At 40.4% G+C, this 26,845-nt stretch overlaps 1 protein-coding gene across 7 annotated transcripts in view; it reads left to right on the top strand.

Annotated features, from left to right (window-relative positions):
* ubr5 (ubiquitin protein ligase E3 component n-recognin 5) overlaps positions 1–25,855 on the top strand; it is a 41,372-nt gene extending 15,517 nt beyond the window's left edge. For 3 of the 7 annotated variants that reach the window (XM_088083888.1, XM_042490919.2, XM_042490918.2), the window contains 42 exons: positions 191–337; positions 888–999; positions 1,110–1,264; positions 1,338–1,535; positions 1,768–1,978; positions 2,291–2,417; positions 2,631–2,782; positions 3,398–3,493; positions 4,347–4,470; positions 4,595–4,692; positions 5,014–5,171; positions 5,514–5,605; positions 5,719–5,865; positions 6,066–6,184; positions 6,487–6,613; positions 6,762–6,891; positions 7,052–7,212; positions 7,381–7,620; positions 7,900–8,023; positions 8,857–8,968; positions 9,101–9,232; positions 11,264–11,521; positions 11,641–11,909; positions 12,734–12,945; positions 13,254–13,487; positions 15,175–15,248; positions 15,357–15,529; positions 16,412–16,645; positions 16,930–17,147; positions 17,708–17,828; positions 18,174–18,546; positions 18,727–18,814; positions 18,914–19,058; positions 19,711–19,841; positions 19,979–20,039; positions 20,228–20,409; positions 20,568–20,652; positions 20,761–20,916; positions 21,952–22,065; positions 23,278–23,422; positions 23,580–23,665; positions 25,102–25,855. In XM_088083888.1, the coding sequence (XP_087940014.1) occupies positions 191–337; positions 888–999; positions 1,110–1,264; positions 1,338–1,535; positions 1,768–1,978; positions 2,291–2,417; positions 2,631–2,782; positions 3,398–3,493; positions 4,347–4,470; positions 4,595–4,692; positions 5,014–5,171; positions 5,514–5,605; positions 5,719–5,865; positions 6,066–6,184; positions 6,487–6,613; positions 6,762–6,891; positions 7,052–7,212; positions 7,381–7,620; positions 7,900–8,023; positions 8,857–8,968; positions 9,101–9,232; positions 11,264–11,521; positions 11,641–11,909; positions 12,734–12,945; positions 13,254–13,487; positions 15,175–15,248; positions 15,357–15,529; positions 16,412–16,645; positions 16,930–17,147; positions 17,708–17,828; positions 18,174–18,546; positions 18,727–18,814; positions 18,914–19,058; positions 19,711–19,841; positions 19,979–20,039; positions 20,228–20,409; positions 20,568–20,652; positions 20,761–20,916; positions 21,952–22,065; positions 23,278–23,422; positions 23,580–23,665; positions 25,102–25,314 (6,534 nt within the window). In that variant the 3' untranslated portion in view covers positions 25,315–25,855. The remainder of the gene's footprint in view (positions 1–190; positions 338–887; positions 1,000–1,109; positions 1,265–1,337; positions 1,536–1,767; positions 1,979–2,290; positions 2,418–2,630; positions 2,783–3,397; positions 3,494–4,346; positions 4,471–4,594; positions 4,693–5,013; positions 5,172–5,513; positions 5,606–5,718; positions 5,866–6,065; positions 6,185–6,486; positions 6,614–6,761; positions 6,892–7,051; positions 7,213–7,380; positions 7,621–7,899; positions 8,024–8,856; positions 8,969–9,100; positions 9,233–11,263; positions 11,522–11,640; positions 11,910–12,733; positions 12,946–13,253; positions 13,488–15,174; positions 15,249–15,356; positions 15,530–16,411; positions 16,646–16,929; positions 17,148–17,707; positions 17,829–18,173; positions 18,547–18,726; positions 18,815–18,913; positions 19,059–19,710; positions 19,842–19,978; positions 20,040–20,227; positions 20,410–20,567; positions 20,653–20,760; positions 20,917–21,951; positions 22,066–23,277; positions 23,423–23,579; positions 23,666–25,101) is intronic. The other 4 variants (XM_042490923.2, XM_042490922.2, XM_042490921.2 and 1 more) reach the window with 4 other exon arrangements.
* Positions 25,856–26,845: the final 990 nt, after the last annotated feature.

Genomic DNA, 26,845 nt, shown 5'->3' with positions numbered 1-26,845 from the left:
CAGGCATATTTTATATTTGCTATTTAAATTTGTGCAATTTTAGGGTTAATGGAAATCCGCAATGTAAGATTAGTGTTAGTAAATGTAGTCTTGGAATAATAAGTAATGCAGATCCTGCTATCAGTCATATGTCCCTGGTTTGTCATGACAGCTCAGTCTGACATCTTATTACCTTCATACTATGTTCCAGGTGCTTAAAGTGGATGGAGCATATGTTGCCGTGAAGTTTCCAGGAACATCGAGCAGCATGAGCAACCAGAGCACTGCTGCTCCCACTGACTCAGACCCATCATCACTGCTACAGGACTGTAGGCTCCTCAGAATAGATGAACTGCAGGTATGGACATGAATATCACCAATATTGCTTGTTTTCAGTAATTGGAGTTCAGTGTGAATGTATTTTTCTGCAGGTGGGAGCATCTCTACTGCTGATATTAACCCGAGCAAACTGGCTTCTTCAAAAAAACATTGGAAGTAGGCAGTTAGCAACGAAAGAAGAAAATACTCAGAAAAAAAGCAAGAAATTATTAAAAAGTACAAGAAAAATGACCAAAAAATTTGTTTAAAAAGAAAGAAAACAAGGTTATGACCTAGAAAAAATGCGCTTAAAGAATTTTAAAATAATTCTGTAACATAATTTTAAATATAAAATGATTGCCATTATAAATATAGCTTTTCCCTATTTACATTTTTTTTAAATCTATTAATTTCTTTCATCAAGGTACTCATTGCCTTTTTTCCCTTTTTTTTTTTAAAGAAATAGCACCAAATTGCTCAGGGTTCAAGTGTATAATTACATGTCAAAGGGGTCTGAAGGCAGCACAAGAAAAGTAATCTCACTCCAGATTTCAACTGGTTTGTATTTGTTTATCTTCTTCAATCTGCAGGTGGTAAAAACTGGCGGGACTCCTAAAGTTCCTGATTGTTTCCAGCGCACACCTAAAAAGCTCTGTATTCCAGAAAAGGCAGAGATTCTGGCTGTAAATGTTGACTCCAAAGGTGAGTGTTTGTCTATGTTTTTATATGTTAGAGTGTAGTTGATTAAGTAGTAGTTTTCTGTAGAGTTATATTACCAAACTTTAAATAATAATTAAATCTCTGTCTTCCAGGAGTCCACGCAGTGCTGAAAACTGGTAACTGGGTAAGGTACTGTATCTTTGACCTGGCCACAGGCAAAGCTGAACAGGAGAATAACTTCCCCACTAGTAACTTGGCCTTCCTGGGCCAGAGTGAGCGCAATGTGGCCATCTTTACTGCAGGGCAGGTGAGATACTCTCCCAGAGAAGTGACATGGTTTTGTAGTTTTGCACACACCTTACTTACTATTTTTTTTCCAGGAATCTCCCATCATCCTTCGAGATGGAAATGGCACAATCTACCCTATGGCCAAAGACTGTATGGGTGGCATTCGAGATCCTGATTGGTTGGACCTGCCACCTATAAACAGCCTGGGAATGGGGGTGCACTCTCTGGCCAATCTCCCCTCCAACTCCACAATTAAAAAGAAAGCTGCTATTATTATTATGGCTGTCGAGGTAAACAAGACCTTATAAGTACAATGTCAAAAAACATCCCTAAAAGCAAATTAACAAGTAGATTTGTTTATTATTTTGCCCTTGAAACACCTTAACACTTTAAGTGTGGTTGTTTTTCCTCATGTTCCTAGCCATAAATCTGTCTCAAAGACCAAACAAACAACGCTGTCTTTGTCACAGTAAAACACCAACATCATAATCGGTACTCGCTTGTCGTCATTTTGTCTTTCAGAAACAGACGCTGATGCAGCATGTGCTGCGTTGTGACTACGAAGCGTGTCGGCAGTACTTGGTGAACCTCGAACAGGCCTTCCTACTGGATCAGGGAAGCCAGGCACTCGGAGCACTTTTAGATCACCGCTGTGATGGAAATCGCAACATCCTCCATGCTGCTGTCTCTGTCTGCTTCCCTGTTAGTAACAAGGAGACCAAAGAGGAGGAAGGTAAGCTGCTGCTTTAGACCATGGAAGTCCCAGAGAGCTTGGTCAGACGTTGACATAATAAGTTGTTTTTATATTTGAATCCGATTAGAAAAGCAGTTTATTTTGATTTGCTGGTTACAGTCACAATTTTCTTCCAGGTGTCTTTGTTTTGGACTTTGCTGTCTTTGTTAGCAAATGTAAATTGATAAAAAAAAAAAAAGTGGAATTTCTCTCAACACATGATTTTAGTCAGGACTCTTCTGTATCAGTTTAATTGCCTGCTTCCCAGAGACGCTCCTCTCCATGCTAAGTGATCATGCTGTTTCATTTCAGAAGCTGAAAGGTCGGAGAGAAACACTTTTGCAGAGCGTCTGTCTGCTGTGGAGGCAATCGCCAATGCCATCTCTGTGGTTTCAAGCAACAGTTCTGGGAACAGGACCGGCTCCTCCAGCAGCAGAGGGTAAATAACCAGTCATACCGTTTTGCAGTTTACAGAACATGGACTGTACAGAAAAGTGTACAGTTTGTTCTGTCATTTGCAGTATATCAGGCTTCCTATAACAATCAAATCTTTTTGCTTCCAGCCAGTGAAAAGGTTCTCTAGTAATATGAAAACAGAAGCAACATTGTTGGTCTGAATTAATTTCAGTGCCATGTTTTATTTCTTCACCAGGCTTCGTCTGAGGGAGATGATGCGGAGGTCTCTGAGAGCAGCAGGTCTCGGCCGTCATGAGTCTGGCCCATCATCCAGTGACCACCAGGACCCTGTGTCACCACCCATTGCCCCACCAAGTTGGGTCCCTGATCCCCCACCCATGGACCCTGGTTAGTACATCAAGATTATAAACCTAAGATTGTATTTGCCTGTTCTTCAGAGCCCTATCAGGCAGAAACTATCACTTCAACAAAGACAAGAATTTAAGCCAGAAGCTTTATCCTTTCTGCACTTTGTTCACAGTGCAGTCTACTGTCCATGGTACACTGCCCTTTTTTTTATGTGTAAGCTTACATACCATTTGAAAATCCCAGTAGTGTGCACCTTAAAGCCGTATGTTAATTTGCCATCTACCTTAACCTTAAGCAACAAGCCAGAGACTGTGGAAGATATTCAAAGATGTACAATCCTGACTCAAAGGAGTATAAACTGCCAAGTTGTGTGTTAGCATTTGGTAAGCCTTAAAACTGGAGCTCTCAATTTGTACTCCATCTTCTCCTTGGCACTTTGTATCAGCCCACGCACACCAGTGCAACCTCTTGAGTGGTTTTTCCATGGTTGTCAGTCTGAAGGCGGCCTTACACAACTGTTTCAGAAAGTCTGTGTGTGATCATGATTTTAACTCTCGCTCCTTGCCCTACTGAATTAATCCTTGTGCTTTATGTGCCTCTTAACTGAAGTGAAATGTACAATCTCCAAAAACTCTGCTTTTATTTTATACACAGATGGTGACATTGACTTCATCCTAGCACCAGCTGTAGGTTCACTCACCACCGCCTCCACCGGGACCAGCCAGGGACCCAGCACCTCCACCATACCAGGTATGTGACATCATCATCATGGAGGAGCAATGAGAAGGAGACCGCAGCTGTGTCCCAAAGCCATGCTACATACTAATTCTGCACATTATGTACTACATACTGAGATTGGGTGAATAGAAATATGAATACAAACTTGCTGAGTCTTGTCAGCAATCACTGGCTATTTTGGCTAGTTGGAAAATTTTAACATATTGCCCAACCTCACTACATACTGTCATAATACACTGTTTTTGCAGTTCCTATATAAAAATCTTTTACAAAAATGTTTTCAGATGACAATTTATTATTTTCTCTAAATGCCAAATATGGTAAAACATAACATCATAAGGTAAAAATGTAGTTAAAATTACAAAGTCCAAGGCAAAAGTCCACAATGACCCCCTAGAAATAAAACAAGACATGTTTGTATGCTTTGATAACTATGAGATCAAAAATTGCAGTTTGAATGGGTTTCAGTGTTGCAATTTATGAACTTAGCAGTATGAATGTAACAGTTTTGTTTACACAGTGTACTTTAGACTTATTGTAGGAGCTGAACTGGAAATTAAACAAATATACACAATCTAGCCAAAATGAATGCCATATGCATGAACACAACCACAATCATCAAAAAATTAAGAATGAAAAACACGTAAACTGCGTCAAACAGTCCCTATGGGTTAATACTTAAGAGTTAACTTTGAAATAAGTCTGTATGGGTAAATATGACATTCTGGTATGTTTCAGTATAAATAATCATTGTAAGACCGGTGTAAATTAGTCCATCATCTGTATACTGTTTGTCTTGTGTATTCAACTGTGTTTATACAGCTTGTGTTTGTCATTTAATAAATTATCTTCATCATATGTGCAGGACCATCCACTGAGCCATCTGTGGTTGAATCTAAAGACAGGAAGGCCAATGCCCACCTTATTCTAAAGCTGATGTGTGACAGTGTTGTTCTGAGGCCACACCTACGGGAGCTGCTCTCTGCCAAGTACGGTTCTTTATTTCCTTATGATTATAAATGCTCTCTGTACACAGAACTAATACATTTTATTTGTCCCGATTTGTTCTTCTGCATTGGCCTGTCTCTCATCTATATTGCTGTTGTTTGACAGGGATGCCCGTGGAATGACCCCATTCATGCTGGCAGTCAGTGGGAGAGCCTACCCAGCAGCCATCACTGTGCTGGAGGCTGCTCAGAAAATGGCTAAAGGTAAGATAATAAGCCATCTTTCTTTTTTCTGTTGTACACTGATTTGTTGATGTAAGTGGGCTGTCATGACTGTAATCATTGCATTTTAATGCTTGCTTAGAAGTTTGCATGACCAACCAGCCACCACCTCTGAATACATTCAGAGAAAGCTGCATCCTCATTGTGAATTTGATGTCATTTTAAGAGGGGAGGTAACAGCTGGAGCATTGGAGGTTGTCCATGAGTTATGTGAATCGTGACCTATTTAGCGTGCTTCTGACTGTAACTGGCATTCCTCAATTTCCTTACTTTCCTCTTGTTCCTCAAATGTCTCGAACACAGTGGGTGACCAGGGCATTGCGGAGAAGGAGGATGCAGATTCTGTATTCATGGAAATGATTTGCCCCTCGGGGACCAACCCAGATGATTCGCCCCTCTATGTTCTCTGCTGTAACGACACCTGCAGTTTCACTTGGACTGGAGCTGAGCACATTAACCAGGTCAGCCCTAGAGGATATTATTACACTGAACCATAAAGGAAAAGCACTCAGAGAAAGTTATGTACTGTAGTGTCTGTTAGGGATGGGGATATCTTTCATCATTTGTGTAAAAGACATTATTATGTAACTGATAACTCGACAGGTATAAAAAAGTGGTTAAAAAGATGATCTAATTGCTGCGACTTACTTGCAAGACCAACATCAGTAACTTCATGGAGTTCTCTTTTTTTAACCTCTCAGGTGAAACTAATCTGGAGACAAATATTGTCAATCTCTTTGACACATAATGCTCAGTTGAAAGTTGGAAACTGGTATTTTTCATCACAATGACTTTGCTTTTAGGACATCTTTGAATGTCGGACCTGCGGTTTGCTTGAGTCCCTCTGCTGCTGCACAGAGTGTGCAAGGGTGTGTCACAAGGGACATGACTGCAAGTAAGTCCTAGTTTTCTGTGAGGCCTTATTTAGTCTTTAAAAATATTTTTGTCTCTTTTACCATTGCTTTTCATCAACTGTATGATATGAAATTTGCCTCTGTTCTTTCCCAGGTTGAAAAGGACCTCTCCCACAGCGTACTGTGACTGTTGGGAGAAATGCAAGTGTAAAACGCTGATTGCCGGCCAGAAGGCTGCTCGCCTGGATCTGCTGTACAGGCTACTGACAACCACTAACCTGGTCACAACACCAAACAGCAGGTAAGACCTGTGTTCTCTGATTTAGCCATTATCTCCACTTCACCTCAAGTAGTGTTTTATTTTTGGCTTGATAATTGGCAGTAACTGTAGGCATTTCCTGCTAAATCATCTTAACTGTATTATTTTGACGCAGAGGATACCTTATATTGTGCAAGTGAGGATTAAGTGTTTCTCTGACACTCTATTATTTCCATCTGCAGGGGAGAGCATATATTACTGTTCCTGGTGCAGACTGTTGCTAGGCAGAGTGTTGAGCACTGTCAGTACAGACCGCCGCGCATCAGAGAAGACAGAAACCGCAAGGCTGCAAATGCAGAAGGTAGGTTCAGGATTGATTGATTGATTGATTGATTGATTATAGTCATTGCAGCTTCTATCAGCTATTCAATGAGCTGTCATCCGTCTGTAAAAATGTATAAATAAAGACTTCTTAAAGATGTGTATTATATCAGTGTTTTCACGATTTAACCAGTGTTTAACTGTCCAGATTGCAATATCCATATGAAATTATTTTTCTGCAAACATTCTGCAATAACTGTGGTTAAGGCTGGGCCTTTCTAAAACATTATTCCCCCAAGGCATCTGGAGTATGAAAACATTACTGTTGCTTCTTCTCTTCAGACTCTGATATGCCAGACCATGACCTGGAACCTCCCCGCTTTGCTCAGCTGGCTCTGGAGAGGGTCCTGCAGGACTGGAATGCCCTCAAGTCTATGATCATGTTTGGCTCTCAGGAGAATAAAGACCCGTGAGTATCACAGCAAAACGGCGCTCCAAGCATTAACATTTGCTTGGTAATAAGAGCTTGAAAAGCTGAATTTAGTTAGAAGTACTCAAATAAATGAAAAATGCTATGCAAATATTTTGAGTCTGTATTTTTTTGGTGTTTGTCCTAGACTTAGTGCCAGCAGCAGAATTGCTCACCTCCTGCCTGAAGAGCAGGTCTACTTGAATCAACAGAGTGGCACCATTCGCCTTGACTGTTTCACCCACTGCCTCATTGTCAAGTGTGCTCCTGACATCACTGTAAGTCCAACTAGCTCGGCTTTTCTGTTTATCACACAACTTTTCTTGTGCGAACAGAAACACCGTATTATACTTTCTTCAGTTTTTATTGCAGTTACCACATCCTTGCACTTGAAAGCACTTTTGTAATCAGATGATGTTCTTTTTTCTCTTTTATTAGTTTATAGACACTTTATTGGGTACACTGGTAAAGGAGCTGCAGAACAAGTACACTCCTGGCCGGAGAGAGGAGGCGGTCAATGTCACCAGGAGGTTCCTACGTTCTGTCGCAAGAGTATTTGTCATCCTCAGCGTGGAGATGGCCTCGTCCAAGAAGAAAAAGTAAGAGTTTAAGCCTTCAAGTAAAGTTTCAGATTTAGGAATTAATTGTAAGAGTTACGTCACCTCTCTTCTACCCCAGCGGACTAGATAATAAGATCAATTTGGCATGGTCATTTTTTAATTAATGCAAATTCTGATTCTGTCCTCTCTCAATTTTCCTCCCCCTAGCAACTTCATCCCTCAGCCCATTGGGAAATGTCGACGGGTTTTCCAAGCTCTGCTGCCCTACGCTGTGGAGGAGCTGTGTAATGTAGCAGAGTCTCTCATTGTCCCGGTGCGAATGGGTATAGCAAGACCTACTGCTCCTTTCACTTTGGCCAGCACCAGTATCGATGCTGTTCAGGGCAGCGAGGAGCTCTTCTCTGTTGAACCGCTGCCCCCCAGACCTTCACCTGACCAGTCCAGCAGGTCAGTTGGTGTCAGGGGCTTTTAATTTCATGTTGCGTGGACTCCCATCTGACTTTTAATTATCACTGTCATGGAAAATTAAAATGTGCTCAGATTGCATGTTTGTTGGGTAAGAGCCTCATGTTAACGTGCCAAAGTGAAGATGTGACTTGAAATTATTGAGTCATTCACTGGATTTCTATTTGGAGAGAAAAAAAAACGAAAGGAACAGGAGATGCTTAATTTTTCTTATTCAATGGATATAATGGCTTCTGCTCTTGTGCTTCATTTTTCCACCAGTTCCAACCAGACAGCTGCCTCTTATATCATCAGGAACCCCCAGCCTCGGCGCAGCAGCCAGTCTCAGCCTGTGAGAGGAAGAGATGAGGAGCAGGATGACATCGTGTCAGCAGATGTGGAAGAGGTGGGGAGCCTCATTATAAAACTATTAAGGCCATGATAAACTTTGCATGCAAGCGAATCCCTGTGTGTTTGTGACTAAATTATAAGAGTGTGTGATGCCACCTAGAGCCCACACTGTTTGAGAGGTGGATGAATATTTTTGGTTGATTCCTGTTACAGTTCGGGATGGGGATTGTTAATTTTTATTGATAGTGATACCATTATTGAGACTCCTTAACCATCCGAGTCTTTATTGAGACCACTATTGATACTTTTGTATTATTTGATGGAAAGATGAGGCGGCAATATGTTTGTAACAGAACTGGTATTGCTTTTATTGCTTAACAAGCTACTGCTCCTTTTATACTGCTGAAAAAACAAATTTTTCACCCAAACAATTCAAGTTTCTTACCAAAACCTACATTTTCTTTCTTTTGAGTTTACATTTCAACACATCATGATGATGTTATACCTTTAACTAATAGTCATTTTACTGAGCCGACCTTGAACACATCACAGTGCAACCTTATGGAACCTCGTTTATTTAGCTAACTAGCTTTTATCCTGCTGATCTCAACTTGGATTTCAACACTGGATTACTATTTTTAACTGATGGGACTTGCTTCAAAGTTTGGGTGTGCTTACCACTGCTGCTGTGAGTGGATGATGATGAAGGCTGTGTTGGCTGTGCCGGCTGTGCCGCAGCAGCATCTATTTTTTTTTTTTAACCCAAAGACAGTCAGAGGTAGTGCATTTAGGTCTAATTTGATGGGTTTCGATCCATCTCTTATTACAGTATAGTGAGAATATTTGAATTGATTTTCTCTCCTTGGATCTGTTTTGTTTGTCTTTTAGGTGGAAGTTGTAGAGGGAGTAGCTGGCGAGGAAGACCATCACGATGACCAGGAGGAACAGGGAGAGGAAAACGCTGAGGCAGAAGGGCAGCACGATGAGCACGACGAGGATGGTTAGACGCCCTACTTTTTACAGAAATGCGAGGGAATGAATGACAATCAAGTTATTCATAATGGTTAATGAAAATGTACTTGAGTCTGAAACCCCACCCAGCAGTGAGTGGAACATCTGTTTCTGCTTTTAGGAAGCGACATGGAGCTGGATCTGCTGGCAGCAGCCGAAACAGAGAGTGACAGTGAAAGCAACCACAGCAATCAGGATAATGCAAGCGGCCGCAGGAGTGTCGTCACAGCAGCCACCGCTGGCTCAGAAGCAGGTTGGTCAACAGCTGTTTTTAATCTTTCAGTTTAGATTTAATTTTGGATCTTCTTTAAAATCCTCTTCATAAAACGTTTTCCTCTGTTCCTAAGTACTGTGTCTCTTTAAAGTTTTTGTAGGAAATGCGGTCACCTTTTCTTATTGACCTCCTTAAACTGAAATATTTCCCGAATCTTTGTTCCAACTGCTTACTAAATAGAAATTGCATTTCCGTCTTGCTGCATTGTGGTGTTTTTTTTTCTCCCTTGAATTGCAGACTAATTCAGTCCGCATAAAATCCTTAGTGCTTAACAGTCAGCATTTTGGATTTTGGGGATTTCTGAGAGCTAATGATACAGCAGACAAAATGGTCCCTGGCTGAATACCCGATGTATTTCATTTGCAGGCAGTAGGGTGTCCTTGGCATTTCCTATTTTTGGTATGAGCTCCTCTTTACTTCAATGCATATACAGATGTCAGGGCAAGAGTGAATTTGCAAAGTGCATACACAGTTTCCTGCTGAGAGTTCCTTCAGTTCGTCCCTTTCTCACATTTCACTGTTATTATGTCTGTCATGTTTAACTAATGTCACTCATCACAACTGTAGTCTTGTTGTTCCTTCACCCAAATAACAAACTAATCAACTTGTAGCTTTTCCAAACAGTGTGGTGTTTTTTCTCCTCAGTCATCTGAAGTGTGTATTTTTTACTAATGATGGTGTTGTTTAATGTCTACTTAGGATATTCAGTAAAATGGAGAAGCGGTGTAATGGTTTGAAAAATTCACGTTTCTATATGACACAGTGCTGTCACAGTTTGGTACTTTTTTGATAAAGCAAAAAAAAGTAGAAATGCCAGTGAAATTTACTGGATTTTTTTTAAAAGTTTAATTTCTTAAAACTAACTTTGCAAAGTGTGATCTTTTTTCCACTCAACAATGATGGAGCTATACTTGAGTGACCCATCTTCTGGTGTTTCTTCTCAGCAACAAAAACAGTTCCTTAAAAAACACAAAATGTAGTATTAGAATTTTAAAGAAATAAAAAAAGCAAGACTGTTAATGACATGCTGCAGAGATGTCCTTTTAAGAACTTGTAGATACTTTGCCTTAAGCTGACAGGAGCACATGTACTGCGCCTGCTTGAAGGGAAATCCCCCTCATACCAGCAGACAGCTATAGTTTATAATTGTCATTCAAAAAGGAAGACCTGCTTGACGCTACTTTGTGAGTTAGCACAATATTACAATTCAACATTGAAAGAACAAAGCATATTTAGCATTCCCCAGAGAACAATAACACAATCCAGCAGGAAACATTTCTGCTAAAGAGCTCAGTCGTAGAAGAAAAACAATCTTACTTCAGATAACAAGTTTGTTTTGACCTCGCTCCCTCTTGACTTTAGCTTTTCGTTTATTTTCCTTCCTTTACTTTCCTCACTCGTGCACTGAGCTGAACTGCCAATTGAAGCGATTTGGTTAACCACCAGGCTCTGGCATCTGTGATGCTGACGCCAATTCAGCATGTTGAATAAGGGAGGGAAAAATGCCGACTAGTGCCGATGAAGGACAACAGTGCGGGGCAGCGACTAGCGCTCACCAACCCAATATTGACCGGCAGTTGACTGTCTTGCTTGGTGTTTCCAGAACCTTCATGTTCTGTGGGCTGCCTTTGTAAGTGCACTGGCACTGAGAACATAATATTTCACAATATTTAAGCTGTATATTTTCTTTTTCAAATGCAGTAGTATTAGTTGAATGAATTGTTCGGTTTGTAATGTGCACCGAACAAAGAGCCTCTTACATAATGGTTTAACAAAATTTAGTACAAGTTGATCAACAGAGAGTGCAGCTGTTGTTTTGACTTGACGCGTCAGTGTTTTATGTGTCATATTAGTGTTGTTTGGCCTTGTAGTGGTGTGATTAACTAACCCGCACTCCTGCCTGGATAAATCAGATGTGTAAGACAAAAGAAAGGGAGGAGGGATAAACACAAGAACACAACTAGTCTCCTAACCTTTTTACTTCTTCATCCCTTGTCCTCCTCTCTGAAGGTGCCAGCAGTGTCCCTGCCTTCTTTTCAGAGGACGACTCCCAGTCCAACGACTCCAGCGACTCTGACAGCAGCAGCAGTCAGAGCGACGACGTCGACCAGGAGACTTTCCTGTTGGACGAGCCGCTGGAAAGGACGACCAGCGCATCCCACGCCAACAGTGCGGCGCAGGCCCCTCGCTCCATGCAGTGGGCTGTGAGAAACACCCCCAGCCAGAGGGCCACTGGTAGCGCCCCCTCCAGTTCCTCAACACCTGCTGGTCAGTGGATCTCTGTCTGTTTGTGGAATTTTGTTGTAAAGTGTGTGTTTGTGGTTCTAGTTGACTGTTACAGAAATGCCGTAAATTAATTTTACCTATTATCTCTGTCTTTTTCACAGCGAGCTCCACAGGCCTGATATATATCGACCCCACAAACTTGCGTCGCTCCAGTGCTATCAGCTCCAGTGCTGCTGCGGCGGCAGCGGCTCTAGAGGCCAGCAACTCCAGCAGCTACCTGACATCAGCCAGCAGCCTGGCCCGGGCCTACAGCATCGTCATCAGGCAGATCTCAGACCTCATGAGTCTGATCCCCAAATACAACCATCTAGTCTACTCACAGTACCCTGCAGCTGTAAAACTCACCTACCAGGATGCCGTCAACCTGCAGGTGAGATACGCTGCCATCGTGTTGTGATGTAAATACTCCACTACCCTGCAAAGGCACCAAGATACTAATTTCTGAAGGACACCATGTATTTAAAAACAAAAAAACAACAGCAAACAATCATGATATACTGGTGCCAGGACATTTACTATGACTGCTGCAGCTGCTATGAAATTAATCATCAACTAATTTTATAAGTGATTAATCTGTTTGAGTTCATTTTTTAAGAGAAAATTCTCTGATTTCAGCTTATTAAATGAGAATTTTTTCTGGATTCTTGACTTTTTTTATGATAGTAAACTGGATATATATATATATATGTATATGTAACTGATTTTGGGCTGTTGACAAATCAAGACATTTGAGGATGGAAACTTGAACTTTAGGAAGCACTTATCAACATTTTTCACGATTTTTTTCAAATTTTAGAGACCAAACAATGAATTGAGAGGTGGAGAAAAACATTGAAGGATTAATCAACAATGAAAAAAATTGTTAGCTGCAGCCCTTATGGCCATCATTTAACTGAGTCAAAGAGTGTTGTGTAAAGACTGCAACTGTCTTACCTTTTTAATGATATCTGTATTATCTTATGTGATACTGCGTAATGCAACCCTCAGTGGTTATTTGAAGTAATTTTTCCCCTCCTGAATACATCATATGTTTTTAAAGTGCTATATAAAACTACATGTTTATAGAGGCTGAATGATAATCTGATTTAGAGTTAACATGTATTATTTTGGGCGTATACTTTCCAGTTATCGATTTGCACTGTATCCGTCACATCTGGACAACATTGACTGTCTGTTTATCATTTGTTGGACCAGAACTACGTTGAAGAAAAGCTGATTCCCACCTGGAACTGGATGGTGTCAATCATGGATTCCACCGAGGCTCAGTTGCGATACGGCTCAGCTCTGTCATCAGCCGGAGACCCGGGTCACCCCAGTCACCCGCTGCACGCCTCTCAGCACTCAGCTCGCAGGGAACGTATGACCGCTCGGGAGGAGGCCAGCCTCCGTACCCTTGAAGGACGCAGGTAAGAAAAGTTGTTGTAATTCTTCTTTGTCACATTTATTACTCACATCAGTTAATAACTTGTGTGATAATTAGTCTTTAAGACACCTTTTGAGTCTTGACACATCTAAAAAAATTAAGAAGACCTGAAACAACCACAGAAACAATCAGGAAGTCCCCTTCAGGAGCTTGGAGACTCTTTTTGGTCCCAATTTGATCTCAGTTCAACTGTGCTTGCACAAAATAGTTTGTTCCGCATATTTATGCATTCCTGTATTTAAAGTTTAGCAGCATTCTCACTTGTTTTGTATGTATTTTGGGTTCTTTCAGGAGAGCAGCTACCCTGCTGACAGCTCGCCAGGGCATGATGTCAGCGCGGGGCGACTTCCTGAACTACGCCTTATCTTTGATGCGCTCCCACAATGACGAGCACTCTGATGTGCTTCCTGTGCTGGACGTGTGCTCACTGAAACACGTGGCCTACGTTTTCCAGGCTCTTATCTATTGGATAAAGGCCATGAACCAGCAGACCACTTTAGACACCCCACAGTTGGACAGAAAGAGGTAAAAATGAGAAAATGAGTGAAACTTCTCTTAATGTACTAAAACTGAGTTTACTTTAGCTGCAGCATAAATATATAGGTTACAACAAAAAAAAAGAGGAAAATCCCACTAGTTGTCATTGCTATTTCTTGAATTTGTGGTTATTGGTTGAAATTTCTGTCACTAGACAACTGAATTATCTGCATTGAATTGCGTATGATAGCCATCCGAACAAAATCCTGTTTTCAAATAATTAATGACTTAATAAGTCTTGCTTGAAAAAGCAAACAAGCAGGAACAGTGGTCGATAGTTTGGCTACATAAAACTATTACTTTTTTAATATTGCGTACATTCATGACATTGCCAGTTTTTTGCTGTTGATGGAAAAAAGTTATAATAGTACGCTCTTGGTGTAATTGAAACAGTTTTTAACCAGCATTACAGCCATACTCCTCTTTTTGTTGTTTTATGTATATATATACTATATATATATATATTAGTGCTGGGCATAGATTAATTTTTTTAATCTAGATTAATCTCACTGCAATCCTGTAGTTAATCTAGATTAATCTAGATTAAAATTATAGATTTGAATTTTGCCAAAGACATTCAAAATAATATCTATCTATCTAAATGATGAAAATGCATCACAAACTGCTTGAGAAAGCTGTTCTACTATAATATTTGGTAAAGAAAAATAATGTTCCATAAGATTTACTTTGGTGTTTAACTTTTTTTTATTTTGTTAAACACAGACATTTAGGAACACAGGTTCTGTCTCCATGTGGAAAAAGCTTTTTCCTGCTAACTGGAATGAACAGCAGAGGGCGCAGCCTCTGATAACATGACCCTAACTGAACTGTGGGCCTACATTAGAGGTCATGAAGAAGACCATTAACGGTCAGCAGCTTTGTGACACGGCTTGAGCCAATCACTCCAGTCACTCAGGCAGACCAGCTTCCGCCTTGTTCACGCCCCCTCCGCGTAATTCGACCAGGTGTACATCCGCGCTTAAACAACAAAGTGAAATTGGTACCTTGCTCACTGTATAGACCCAACTTAGTGAATAGTTTATCGCGCGATAAGAATCCCGCGTTAACGCAGCACGTTAACGCCGTTAACGGCCCAGCACTAATATATATATATATATATATGCATACATATATATATGCATACATATACACATACATCCACATAAAAAAGATGAAAAAATGACTGAGCACATAAATTAATTAAAAAAAAAATATATATATATATATATATATATATATATATATATATAAACACACACAATAAAATTAAGGAAAGGGATAATAGAACCTGCTTTTTTCAAACCATATAACAGGTGTATGGAACAATAACATGCAGAATTAAAAAAGAAAATAAAATCAGCACCTTTTGTAGGGAGATAATCTAGCATTTTTTAAGTGATAATGCAGTTAGATCAACAAACATACTGCATTGTTTTGTTTGTGCAATAAAAGGGGTGACAATTCTTCTGTGTGGTTGGTTTGGGAGTTTTTGTTTCAGTCGGTTAGATCTCTAAAATCTGTTTCATTTTCATGGAGGGGAAGCATTTTGACTAGATCTTAGTGAATATATCCATTTGTAGATTAATTGAGAGGGTAATTTTTTCCCATTAAGTATGTGTCATACATGTAACTATTTTTAACAATATTTGTAATTCGCTTTAACTTTTATTTGAAGGAATCGAGAGATTTTGGAGCTGGGTTTGGACAATGAGGATTCAGAACATGAGAATGATGAGGACACCAATCAAAGTAAGCCAGTTAACATTTAACAATAGTCAGTGTGTCATTAATGTCAAAAAACTGCTTGGTCATTTTAATGTGTTTGCTGACAGTTGATTTGTTTCTGTGTCACTTCAGGTTCAACTCTGCAGGATAAGGATGAGGACCCAGTCCCTGCTGAAACGGGTCAGAACCATCCCTTTTTCCGTCGCTCTGACTCAATGACCTTCCTGGGCTGCATCCCACCTAATCCCTTTGATGTTCCCCTGGCTGAGGCCATCCCACTGGCAGACCAGCCACACCTCCTGCAGGTCAGATTGCTGCTCAGTCTCTTATTGAAGGGGTCAAAGACGCATAATCAACAATGTAATTAGGTTTAAATTTGTACAGTCTGAAACGTAACTTGTTGACTGAATAGTTTTGGGGATTGTGATTCTGCATAATTAGGGCCCACATGAGGAAAGCAAATCTGGTGACCGACAGAAGGTTACGCAGCAGTTTAATGCTTCTAATGTGTATTTTCATGTTGTTTAAGGCCACAAAGAGCTCATGGAGAAATAAGTGATTATAAGCACCATTAACAGTTTTAACGGCTTGTTCATCAGGGAAAATACCCATGCTGCCATGGTTACTAAATGATTTCTATGGATGAACTGCATACATAGCCTTATACAAATCAATTGTAGGAGCCCCTCCTAAATAGACTCTCAGTCAGGAGATTGATTATTAGTAGTTTGCTGAATGTCAAAAAAATCTTTAAAAAAATCACACACCTATCATAAAATATTGTGGTTGGTTCATTTGATTCCACACCACAAATGAACCGCACCACAAGTGGACCGAGTCCAACCTTTCTGGTGGTCAAATGAAATGTACTAACAGGGACTTACTGAACCAAACAGGGTAGGTGTGAAACCACCCTGAACTACTAATAATAAAACAAGCTCACTGTAGTTAAAAAGAGTTCTTTTCACAGCTACCAGCTAGTAGTGTGCTCTGCAGGAACAGCTTGATATTATAACTAGAAAGATATCTATAAGTCAATCGGTTACTCCTTTTTGCACAAGGCTTTTTGAGCACAGCATGAGATAAATCACAGAATTCGCAGAACATTACACCACTACCTCAGACAGAGCATACACTCATTTGGCCAAACATGTTTTTTTTGCTTCAACTTCATTTTTCTCTTACAGCCTAATGCCAGGAAGGAGGATCTGTTCGGTCGTCCCTCTCAGGGCTTGTACTCGTCCTCCTACATGGCAACCAAAGGCCTGGCTGAGGCAAGCATGGACAGGAACTGCCTGGAGGTAAACATGGGCTCCTCTCTACCCTCCCCCTCTCAGGTATACCACCCCTCTTCACTGGACAAACACGCTGGCAGCTGTATTCTAATATCCACACGTAACAAACACCACCGGAATGTTAAGGTAATTTAACTTTTATATAGACATCTGTAAAAACTATCCAGGATTCATTATTACTTACTCATTATTTCCAGTGCTGTTTGAGAGCATTGGAAATAACAGATAGCAAGAAATAATGGATATTTTGGGTAGTCTTTGTGCTTACACTGAATTTTAGTGTGGATATTGGAACACAGCCTGTGCTCTGTGTCCCATTTCCATATTTCCATTCTTTCATCATCACACTGTTAACATCAAAGACATCCGTTCACATTATTAAAGAGCGACTCTGAACCCCACTAACACAGATCCTGCCAACTAAGATGTCTTACTCAGCCAACCTGAAGAATGTGATGAGTATGGAAACTGGCCCGCGGAGCACTGAGAACCAGGCACTGGCCGAACAGGAGCTGGAGGCTGCAAAACCAGGCCCGTCACCACATGACCTCGCCGCCCAGCTGAAGAGCAGCCTGCTCGCTGAGATCGGCCTCACAGAGAGCGACGGCCCTCCTCTCCCATCATTCAGGTACCAAACACTTATCTGTGCTTTGGGATTCGGCTTAGTTAGCTGTAAAGTTCAGGACAGCACTCCCAATTCAGACTTTTTTGTTGCCACACTGACGTTTCAGGCCAGACGTCCGTCTTCAGCGTGTAGATTCAGCAATATTACAAAGCCCGCATGTGGGGTTAATTATTAAGTCACCATATCAGAACATCAACACTGCATCCCAGCAGGGGGAGCCAACATTTTTTAAGGAGCAGAATCCTATTAATTTGTCAAAGCATGTATTTACATCATAAAGAAATAAAAATGAATATGTAGGGCAAGGCAATGCAGCTTTATTTGCATAGCATATTTCTTACAACAGAGCAATGGGAGATGACACTCATGAATTCATCTTACACCCAGAACAAACCTGTGATTAAGGGACTACATACAGCCGCTTTGCGCTTCACTCTGAACCCAGATTATGTGCTGTTTAACTAGCAAAAGTTGAGTTGAACATATTACAGTTTTGTTTTTATATCTAATAAAATGTAATTACAGCCTAACATTTTGTGCTCCGTTCTCCCTTTTCTGCCCAGACCTCACTGTAGTTTCATGGGGATGATGATCTCACATGACATGCTGCTAGGCCGCTGGCGTCTGTCACTGGAGCTCTTTGGTCGTGTCTTCATGGAGGATGTGGGAGCCGAGCCTGGATCGGTACGTTTTTATCTGAATATTTATCTAAGTAAAAGTAGTAATTATCCCCAATAACATAAAACATATAACATAACTTTTTTTTTTTACATGGAAATAGATGAATAGATTTTTAAATGAAAGTTTCTTTACTACTCAAGGAATGTGCATTGAATATTTACTGTGTGATTGACTTTTAATTGACTTGACTTTTCATTGGCTCACACTGTTAACAATCAGCTAAAAGATGTGTAGAGCTGCAGACTAGCAAATCTCAATTCTTTGATTTGTATGTTGCTTTTTCTGTTTTGAGGTGATGTTGCCTTAAATGAGGGGGGTGCTAACGAACTTGTTTTATTATTTTTCCAGATCCTCACGGAGCTGGGCGGCTTTGAAGTAAAGGAATCCAAGTTCCGTCGTGAGATGGAGAAGCTGAGGAACCTGCAGTCCCGTGACCTGGCCCTGGAGGTGGACCGGGACCGAGACCAGTTAATACAGCAGACAATGCGTCAGCTAAACACACACTTTGGAAGGCGCTGCACAACCACACCAATGGCTGTGCACCGGGTGAAGGTCACCTTCAAAGATGAGCCGGGCGAGGGCAGCGGCGTGGCCCGCAGCTTCTACACGGCCATCGCCCTGGCCCTCCTCTCCAACGATAAGCTGCCCAATCTGGACTGTGTTCAGAGTGTCAGCAAGGGCATGCAGGCCAGCAGTACGTGTCATCACGATTACAATTCAAGTATGACAATACAGAGAAACTACACTGAATCATAGAACTCATTCATTGTTGCATTCAATGGTACTTTTGTGATGCTTAAAGCAGTTATCACGAGTAAAAATTGGTTTTTAAATATAAGAAATGTACACTGAAAGTTGAATTTGTTCTGTTAAATATGGATTTGTGTGTTTATTTCTATAGATCTAATGCAGCGCTTACGAAACAGAGACAGAGAAAGAGAGAGGAGAAGTGGAGGGCTTCGAGCAGGATCTCGGAGAGACCGAGACAGGTGAGCTCCAACCTAATAGATATATTCACCTTTTTGAAAAGGCAAAGAATTTTGTGCTGTGAGGGACGGGAGACAAGCCTGTGTGTTTGTGTTGTGCAGAGACTCTAGGAGGCAGCTGTCTATAGACACCAGGCCTTTCAGGCCTTCATCAGAGGGAAACCCCAGTGATGAGCCCGACCCCCTGCCTGCGCACAGACAAGCTCTGGGTGAAAGGCTCTACCCACGCGTTCACGCCATGCAGCCGGTAATATATCATCTGTATCCGTCAAAGATCTGTGTTGCAAAAACTGATTGGTCAGTTTAATGGGGAACAACGGCCATTTTTAAAACATGGATGTTATTCTGGAGGCTATATAACATGCAGGAAAAAACTACTGAAACCTGCACATGTACGTGCATATTGTGAGGGCACCAGGTAACCACTAGATAGTAGCATCATCACATGACTGCTTGCCAATTGCGATATGAATAGTGTAGAACTTCAAGTCCTTTGGCAACATAAAGTAATAATAATAATAAATAATAATGGATTTGACTTGATTTGTGACAGTTTCTCTGTCTTTTAAGTCTTCGTAGACTTACCTTTGTGATATATAGCCTCCAGAATAAAATGAATGTTGTAAAATGGTTGTTTTTTTTCTCCTTTAGAACACTTGGACCTGTCTTGAGTATTACCAGATTTGCATAAAACTGGTATCAGCAAGAAGAAGAAATCCATAGATTCTGGAGAGTGTATTGCCTTAACTTTGCTGTCATCAAGTTGCATCAGTTTTCAAACAGGAGCATACTTTGTTTACTCCACTCTGACTATATGCACGACGGCCAGTCTGTCTAACTGGAACAGTTGATGTTTTTTCTTCACCATACTTAGACCAGCTGTGTGTCTGTGTCCTCAGGCGTTTGCCAGTAAAATCACAGGCATGTTGCTGGAGCTGTCCCCTGCCCAGCTGCTGCTGCTGCTGGCGAGCGAGGATTCTCTCAGAGCCAGGGTAGAGGAGGCCATGGAGCTTCTCATTGCACATGGAAGGTAACCATCTGTTCACCGTGGTGACACGTACTGTCCTGCTCTCATTGCCTGTGACGCTAAAGTGCTGTACAAGCAGACAGCTCTATCAAAATGAATTTCTAAACTAACGATAAACCTTTGGTCTCTGTGTCCTCCAGGGAAAACGGTGCCGACAGTATATTGGACCTAGGTCTACTCGAGGCTCCAGAGAAAGCACAAGTAAACATCATCTCTGTTTCTACTGTTCTGTCCCAAAATGCAGAGTTTTTCAATGAACTTCTGACGCTAATGTCAGGAGGTGGTTGGAATCCGAACTAATATTTCTCTCCTGTAGGCATAAACTGATATGGAAGCCTTTTGAACAATGCATACCCTCTAAACAGCCTCTCCGTTTTGTGTGGTTTAAGCAACAGGAGAACCGCAAGCGTCATGGTTCAACCCGCAGCGTGGTTGACATGGAGCTGGACGACCCAGATGATGGAGACGACAACGCTCCGCTCTTCTACCAGCCCGGCAAACGAGGCTTCTACTCCCCTCGACCCGGCAAGAACACAGAGGCCAGGCTCAACTGCTTCCGTAACATTGGCAGGTAATGAATTTTCTCCTCTTTTGGTCAAACATGCAGAGAATTAAACTCAGTTAGTTTGATCTAAATCTTCAGCGGAGGACCGAGTTAGGGAAATGAATTACATCTTGTACAAGTACGAAAAACAAGTTAAATTATTAATATCTGTATTTTCTCTGCAGAATACTGGGGTTATGTCTACTTCAGAATGAACTCTGTCCAATCACGTTGAATAGACATGTCATCAAAGTGCTGCTTGGGAGGAAGGTAAGGGAAAATGTCTTTTTACAATTAATTTCTTCACACACAGTAAGACCCTGCTACATGATAATAGTGCTCTCCAGAATGAAAATTGATGCATCTTTGTTACTCCAGGTGAACTGGCACGACTTTGCGTTCTTCGACCCGGTCATGTATGAGAGCCTGCGGCAGCTGATCCGCCATTCTCAGGCTGGTGAAGCAGATGCAGTATTTGCTGCTATGGACTTGGCCTTCGCCATTGACCTCTGCAAAGAGGAAGGGGCTGGACAGGTAACTGACCACACTCTCAATGAGTCACCAAATGCAGATTTTAGAGCTAAATGCTAACACATTAGTGCTAAGACCCTGTTGTTTAGACTAAAAATTATGGCTGGGTGATTTGAATTGATTTATTTCAGACATGTAAAAAAAAAAAAAATTAGAAAAATGATTATACAAACAAGGAGACGGGAAAAAAAGCAATAATTACAAAAGAAATGGCCAAACGCATGATGACTTGGTTTACATAATTAATAAGGAGTAAGAAATAGTACAAACTTGTTTAATCCCACCCCTTCTCCAGAAGTCGTTCATTTTAATTAACCAGCTTCCTTATTGATTTAAGCCTATACTCTAGTTACACATATATGCATACAGCCACATACCCAAAAAACTGATTACCTACAATTTTACATTATTATTTACAGAAAAAAACAAGGAGGGTAAATTTACTTGAATTTTATTTTCAATTAGGAGTTTGACTTCCAACAATTCTGAAAACAAGATATTCATGATGAAGATTAACTATTATAATAAAAGATTATTGTGCAGCGTTTCGTTTTGCAATGACGCTCTTGTTTTCTCTGTTATAAATCCGGTACTTCCTTTTCCTTTAAAACGGTGCGATCAGTGTTGCACACTCGTTGACTTTCCTGTCAGATTTTAGACTTTATGTCTTAAAAATTATCCTGATCTTGATTTTTGCCATTATAAAACATTATCCTTATTCAATGTAGAATATTAATCATATATTATAATATAATATATATTTGGTTTTTTTTGTTTATTTGTGTACAAGTACATTGAGAGTAACAAAACAGGAGTCATATTTCTCCTGTTTATGCTTGGCTGATAAAGCTTACTCTGATCTGTGAGGAACATTGAACCACTGTGACTGGCCTGTTTGTCTCTCAGTTCTGTACTTAATTTGCATCACAGAACTTTAATATTGTAAATCTTCAGCCTGAGGTTTTGCATTTGAAAGTGGAGTCTGATTACTGATTGTGCCATTAAGTGTTGGTTGATGCCTTATTCTTCCTGGTTTAGGTGGAGCTTCTGTCTGGTGGGGTCAACATGCCAGTAACTCCTCTCAATGTGTACGAGTACGTGAGGAAGTACGCTGAGCACAGGATGCTGGTGGTAGCTGAGCAGCCTCTCCATGTAAGTAGAACACTTAAAAAAAAAATGTCTTAATGCTGTCAATGCTGAGATGGTCAATGTTCTCCCAAAAACCTATCTCAGAGTGTTTCAGTCAGTACGTTTACATGATTTTAGAAGAATTATTGTTGTTATTGTAATTATTGTCGAACTTCTTGAAATTGGACTAACACGCCCAGATAATGCAATTGGAAGTTGAGCTATTCCGTCATGGAAACACCTCATTCATACTTTAACTGGACTCGGAATTCAGTACGTGCTCCTCATCGCCGCGCCAGCCTCCCTCTGTGGATAGGGATGGGAACTCTTCGTCACTTATGAGGGTGGAAGGGGTGCTGCATTAAAAAATAAGTGCTGCAAAGGGACTTGTGTTTTCAATTTTAGCTTAGTAAGGGCCATACAACCTAAAAAGGTAATCTTATATATTTATTTTACATTAAAAAGGTCACACTTCAGCCACCCCCCTCCTCTGATAAATAAAGTGCAGTCCCACAACAGCGGTGGACAGGGCCACAGCAAAACATACTTTAGCCACTTAAAAAAAAAATTAATGCCAGTTCAAGTGTACACTATATTTAAATATTTTCTCCTCTTTACGTAATACAAAAGCTGATGAAGGCAGCGGTAAACCAGCAACTCTGCCGTTCAGTGGACTAAAATGTTTTTCTCAGTGGAGTCAGGTGTTTTTATATAACAGCTTCAAATCTCCATCGGTAAGGGCTTTATTACGGCAAGGTTATGCAGGGAATATATTGTAAATATAGCGAAAGCTACACTTAAACTGATACTGATTATTTCTTTGGTGGCTTAAAACTTATTAATGAGGGCAGTTTGCTCAGTGCTACTTTATTGTATGTATGTTATGTGGCGGTTTTCTACTCTGAAGTTAGTGTAAATTAACAGTTCTGATTGTGACTTGGTCAATAGCACAGGCTGTATAAATAATTAAGGTTTATTGCAACTAACTGAAAGAGGGCATATCTCCACCTGCCTTGGTGGAGTTGGACATACTTCTGTCAATAAATTAATTCTCCTTCAGGGCTTTTACGTATACTGGGACAAGGACAGGAGCCCAATTAAATGGCCCAATTGAGCCATGACTGTAGCTGAACTGTGCATGTAAATGTACTGAGTTTGTCAGAACTCAGACAAATGTTCCCAGTCTCCAAAATGTGTACAGACACCAGTTCTAATGTATGTCTTTGTCTTTTGTAGGCAATGAGGAAGGGACTGCTGGACGTGCTTCCTAAGAACGCCCTGGAGGACCTGACGGCTGAGGACTTCAGGCTGCTGGTAAATGGCTGTGGAGAAGTCAACGTCCAGATGCTCATTAGCTTCACCTCCTTCAACGATGAATCTGGTATGCTGCTCTGTCTCGATCTTCTCTGCTCTTCCATCTACTTCTTTCCATTTTCCTGTCGTATCTCTGTTCCCTGCAGTAATTCAGAAATGAAAGAGTTTTGGTTGTATATGTTTGCTGTAACATAGTAAACAAAGAAATGTATTTCATCCAACAGGGGAAAATGCAGACAAACTGCTGCAGTTTAAACGCTGGTTTTGGTCCATAGTGGAGAAGATGAGCATGACTGAAAGGCAAGATCTGGTAAGTCTGTCCTCATCATAATTATCCTTCAAAACAAAGAGGCTCACCAGGGCTCAGTAGTTAAGTGCTTAGCATTGTCAGTAATTGTCAGATTAACAATTCAAATTTAAAGAATATTCTCCATTAGTTCCCCAATGCTGAGAAACATGCCACACTGGCTACAAGTTATTTTACACAAGCTCCTCTAGAGTGTAATTGTCGAAGCTATTGTAGATGTAAAATGGTAAAATAAAGAGCAATACAGGATAGTAAGGTGTTGCTCAGTGAATTTTATTTACGTTTCATCTCTCTTTCATATTCTTTAACTGCTTATTGAGTGTTTCTCTCTTTTGCTCCCGGTATTACTGCATATATGTATAGTGTTAGTGCTAAAAAATAGGGAGATCACCTAAAACTTTTTCTCGGGACTGTGCAAGTTATATAAACTCGCTGAATCACTGTATGTCAAATATGCACCCTATGTTATGTCAAATTCAGAAAAACAAATGTATTCCTCTGCACTGAACAAGGGATCCAAAAACATTCTTGACGAACAGAAGTCATAAGGGGCTGTGTTTGATTACAGCAGAACTATATCAATACATGTATTTACAAACGCTCACACAACTCGTGTAATATAATCAAAGTCTCATTTATCCAGATTTACCCCAAGTGCTTTCAAAACATGTATTTTTGCTAAAACCACAATATTTAAACACTCATGCTTAAACAATATAGGTGCGCTTCTTATCCGTGCATGAGACTGTTTATGCATAAATGTTTTAAAAAATATAGTTTCAGTTAAATTGTGTGTTCAGGAAGTCCTGAACATGCGACTGGATACATGAGACTTGGATTATAGTCCACACGTGTGACAATTTGTAAACAGATGTTTTGATAAAGGTTTGCTGTTAAACATGGTTCCCTGTGACATAAGTGCATCAAGAATGTTCACCTTTTTGGATTCTTGGTTCACTGGAAAGGCATGCGAGAAGAACAAAGTTTTCCTCCCAAATTCAACTTAACATGGGGTAAGTAGTTAGGCGGGTTTCCATCACAGATTTGCGCCAAACTTGAGCAATATTTTCAAAATGTTGATGAAACACAATTGCGAGATGACTGCGTTTCCATTGAGTGATGTCATGTGACTTCTCCTCTTGTGATAACATTCCCAGAAGCATGGTGATGGATGTTCAGAACATCAGCAGGTTTGTTTCTGTTGCAGCCACCGCACTAGCCGCCATTATTTCCTATCGAAGATGACATAGGCGTGTTATGTGAACGATAATTGAAATGCAAGGCCCTTATACATGGAAGCGGCCACATATGATGGATTTCAGGGAGTTGATAGTCCACGATTTCACAGAGGAATTGTGGAAAAAAGCTTGAAGATTGCAATAGTCAAAATTAAATGGATGGAAATGGCAAACTTGACCAATGATTATCATTTTCCACAGGTGTACTTCTGGACCTCCAGCCCTTCCCTGCCAGCCAGCGAGGAGGGCTTCCAGCCGATGCCCTCCATCACCATCCGGCCTCCAGACGACCAGCACCTTCCCACAGCCAATACCTGCATCTCACGTCTCTACGTGCCACTCTATTCTTCAAAACAGATACTCAAACAGAAACTCCTGCTAGCCATTAAGACCAAGAATTTTGGTTTTGTGTAGAGGTTCGACAGAAAAGAGTTTAAAAAAAGGAAAAAAATAAAAACCTGTTTACTGTTGTGTAATATTTACCTAGCTCCATTTTTGTAGATTTATTTTTTGTCTATACAATTTTATGAAATTCGACATACTGTCGCTATCTCCCCAGGCGGTAATATTTGTTTGTGTTGTGAACACAAACGGCTTGTTATTTTTATTTCAATTTCTATTGTTTTTTTTCTTTTGTGTTAATGAAGAAGAGGTATACAGTCCAGAACATTCCTGCATTGGCACTGTAAAACATAAAGCCCACAGCCCTGCTCTATTGGCTTAAACTTTTGCTTCGCAGGAATGTGGTTTGACAGAAAGCTGTCTGCCGAAACCCAGCCAAAGATGACAGCAGTAGAAGTATTTAAAAGAAGAAAAGAAGACACACTGTGATTATAAGTTTTTCCTTCCCTAGAAAAGTACTATCACTGACAGTTCACTGCTGCCTTTGTGGAAAGTCCTTTTTTTCTTGTACAGGGGGAGTAGGGAATTTCAAAATAAACTTGGATGCAAATCAGTTGTCCTGTCTGGATTCATTTTCAACAGTGTTATATTAAGAATAGTAGACAACTCATGTTACATAAGTGTGAGAGGAGGCTGCTGCTGCTTTGCATCAGATGGCGATAGTTAAAGGAATACTTCATTCCCTAAATGACCTTTTGTATATTAAATACTGTTACATTGAATTTTGTGTTACATTGAACATTGATTTTCTTGCATGCCTCATCAGTGAATGAGGAATCCAAAAACGGAGACAAAGTCTTGATTAATTTGAATCACAGGGTGGCATTTTAACAATAATAAAACTATCAAAATGTCTATTTACAAACTCTCACACACATTGGTAAGTCTGAACAAAACAAAGCCACACAATAACACTAACTGAGGCTGTTGCAGCAGCTCCAATGTTGAGTGAGGTAAAAATACTGTTTTTGTCAATGGAGTCTGGCCCTAAGGAGATCCTGCATAACTTTCACCTGACGCTCAGTCCCCCGTTTCCTCTGGAAGTACTGACCATACCGCTGGATAAAGACAAGTGAATTATACTGCATAGTGTATATGAGAATTTTCACAAATTCAAGAACATAGGTAAATAGTCAAATGGTTATTTGTCAGAAAAAGTATACCTTTAATCTTGTTGCAAGCAATATAGGCTATGGGTTTACAGATATAATAGTATAGTTTTGGCTGTAGTGTTTTAAGTTTTGTGTTCGTGCGCTGTTTTGCACTAGATCTGTTTTGCAAGAAACTATGTATCTGTATGAACCAAAATGGATTGTAAAAGACAAATCTTAAATTGTAAGATTATACAATACCATTTTAAACAATATAGCTGGAAATGTGCAACTACAGAGTCAAAGTACCAGTCATACTGTTTAACAAGGCATATGACACAAATTAACATTTGTTTTTTTTGTAGTGGTACCCCAAAGTGGGACAGGGAATGTTTTTGAACTGAGGTTTCTGGCCAATCAGCTTGGGAGAAATCCCAGTCCCGCCCACTTCA

Source organism: Plectropomus leopardus, chromosome 11, assembly GCF_026936395.1.
Source record: "Plectropomus leopardus strain MGB_pleo_1.0 chromosome 11, ASM2693639v1, whole genome shotgun sequence".
NCBI classification, from domain to species: domain Eukaryota; kingdom Metazoa; phylum Chordata; class Actinopteri; order Perciformes; family Serranidae; genus Plectropomus; species Plectropomus leopardus.
The sequence above is the reverse complement of the archived record's forward strand: the minus strand, read 5'-3'. Positions and strand labels throughout refer to the sequence as shown.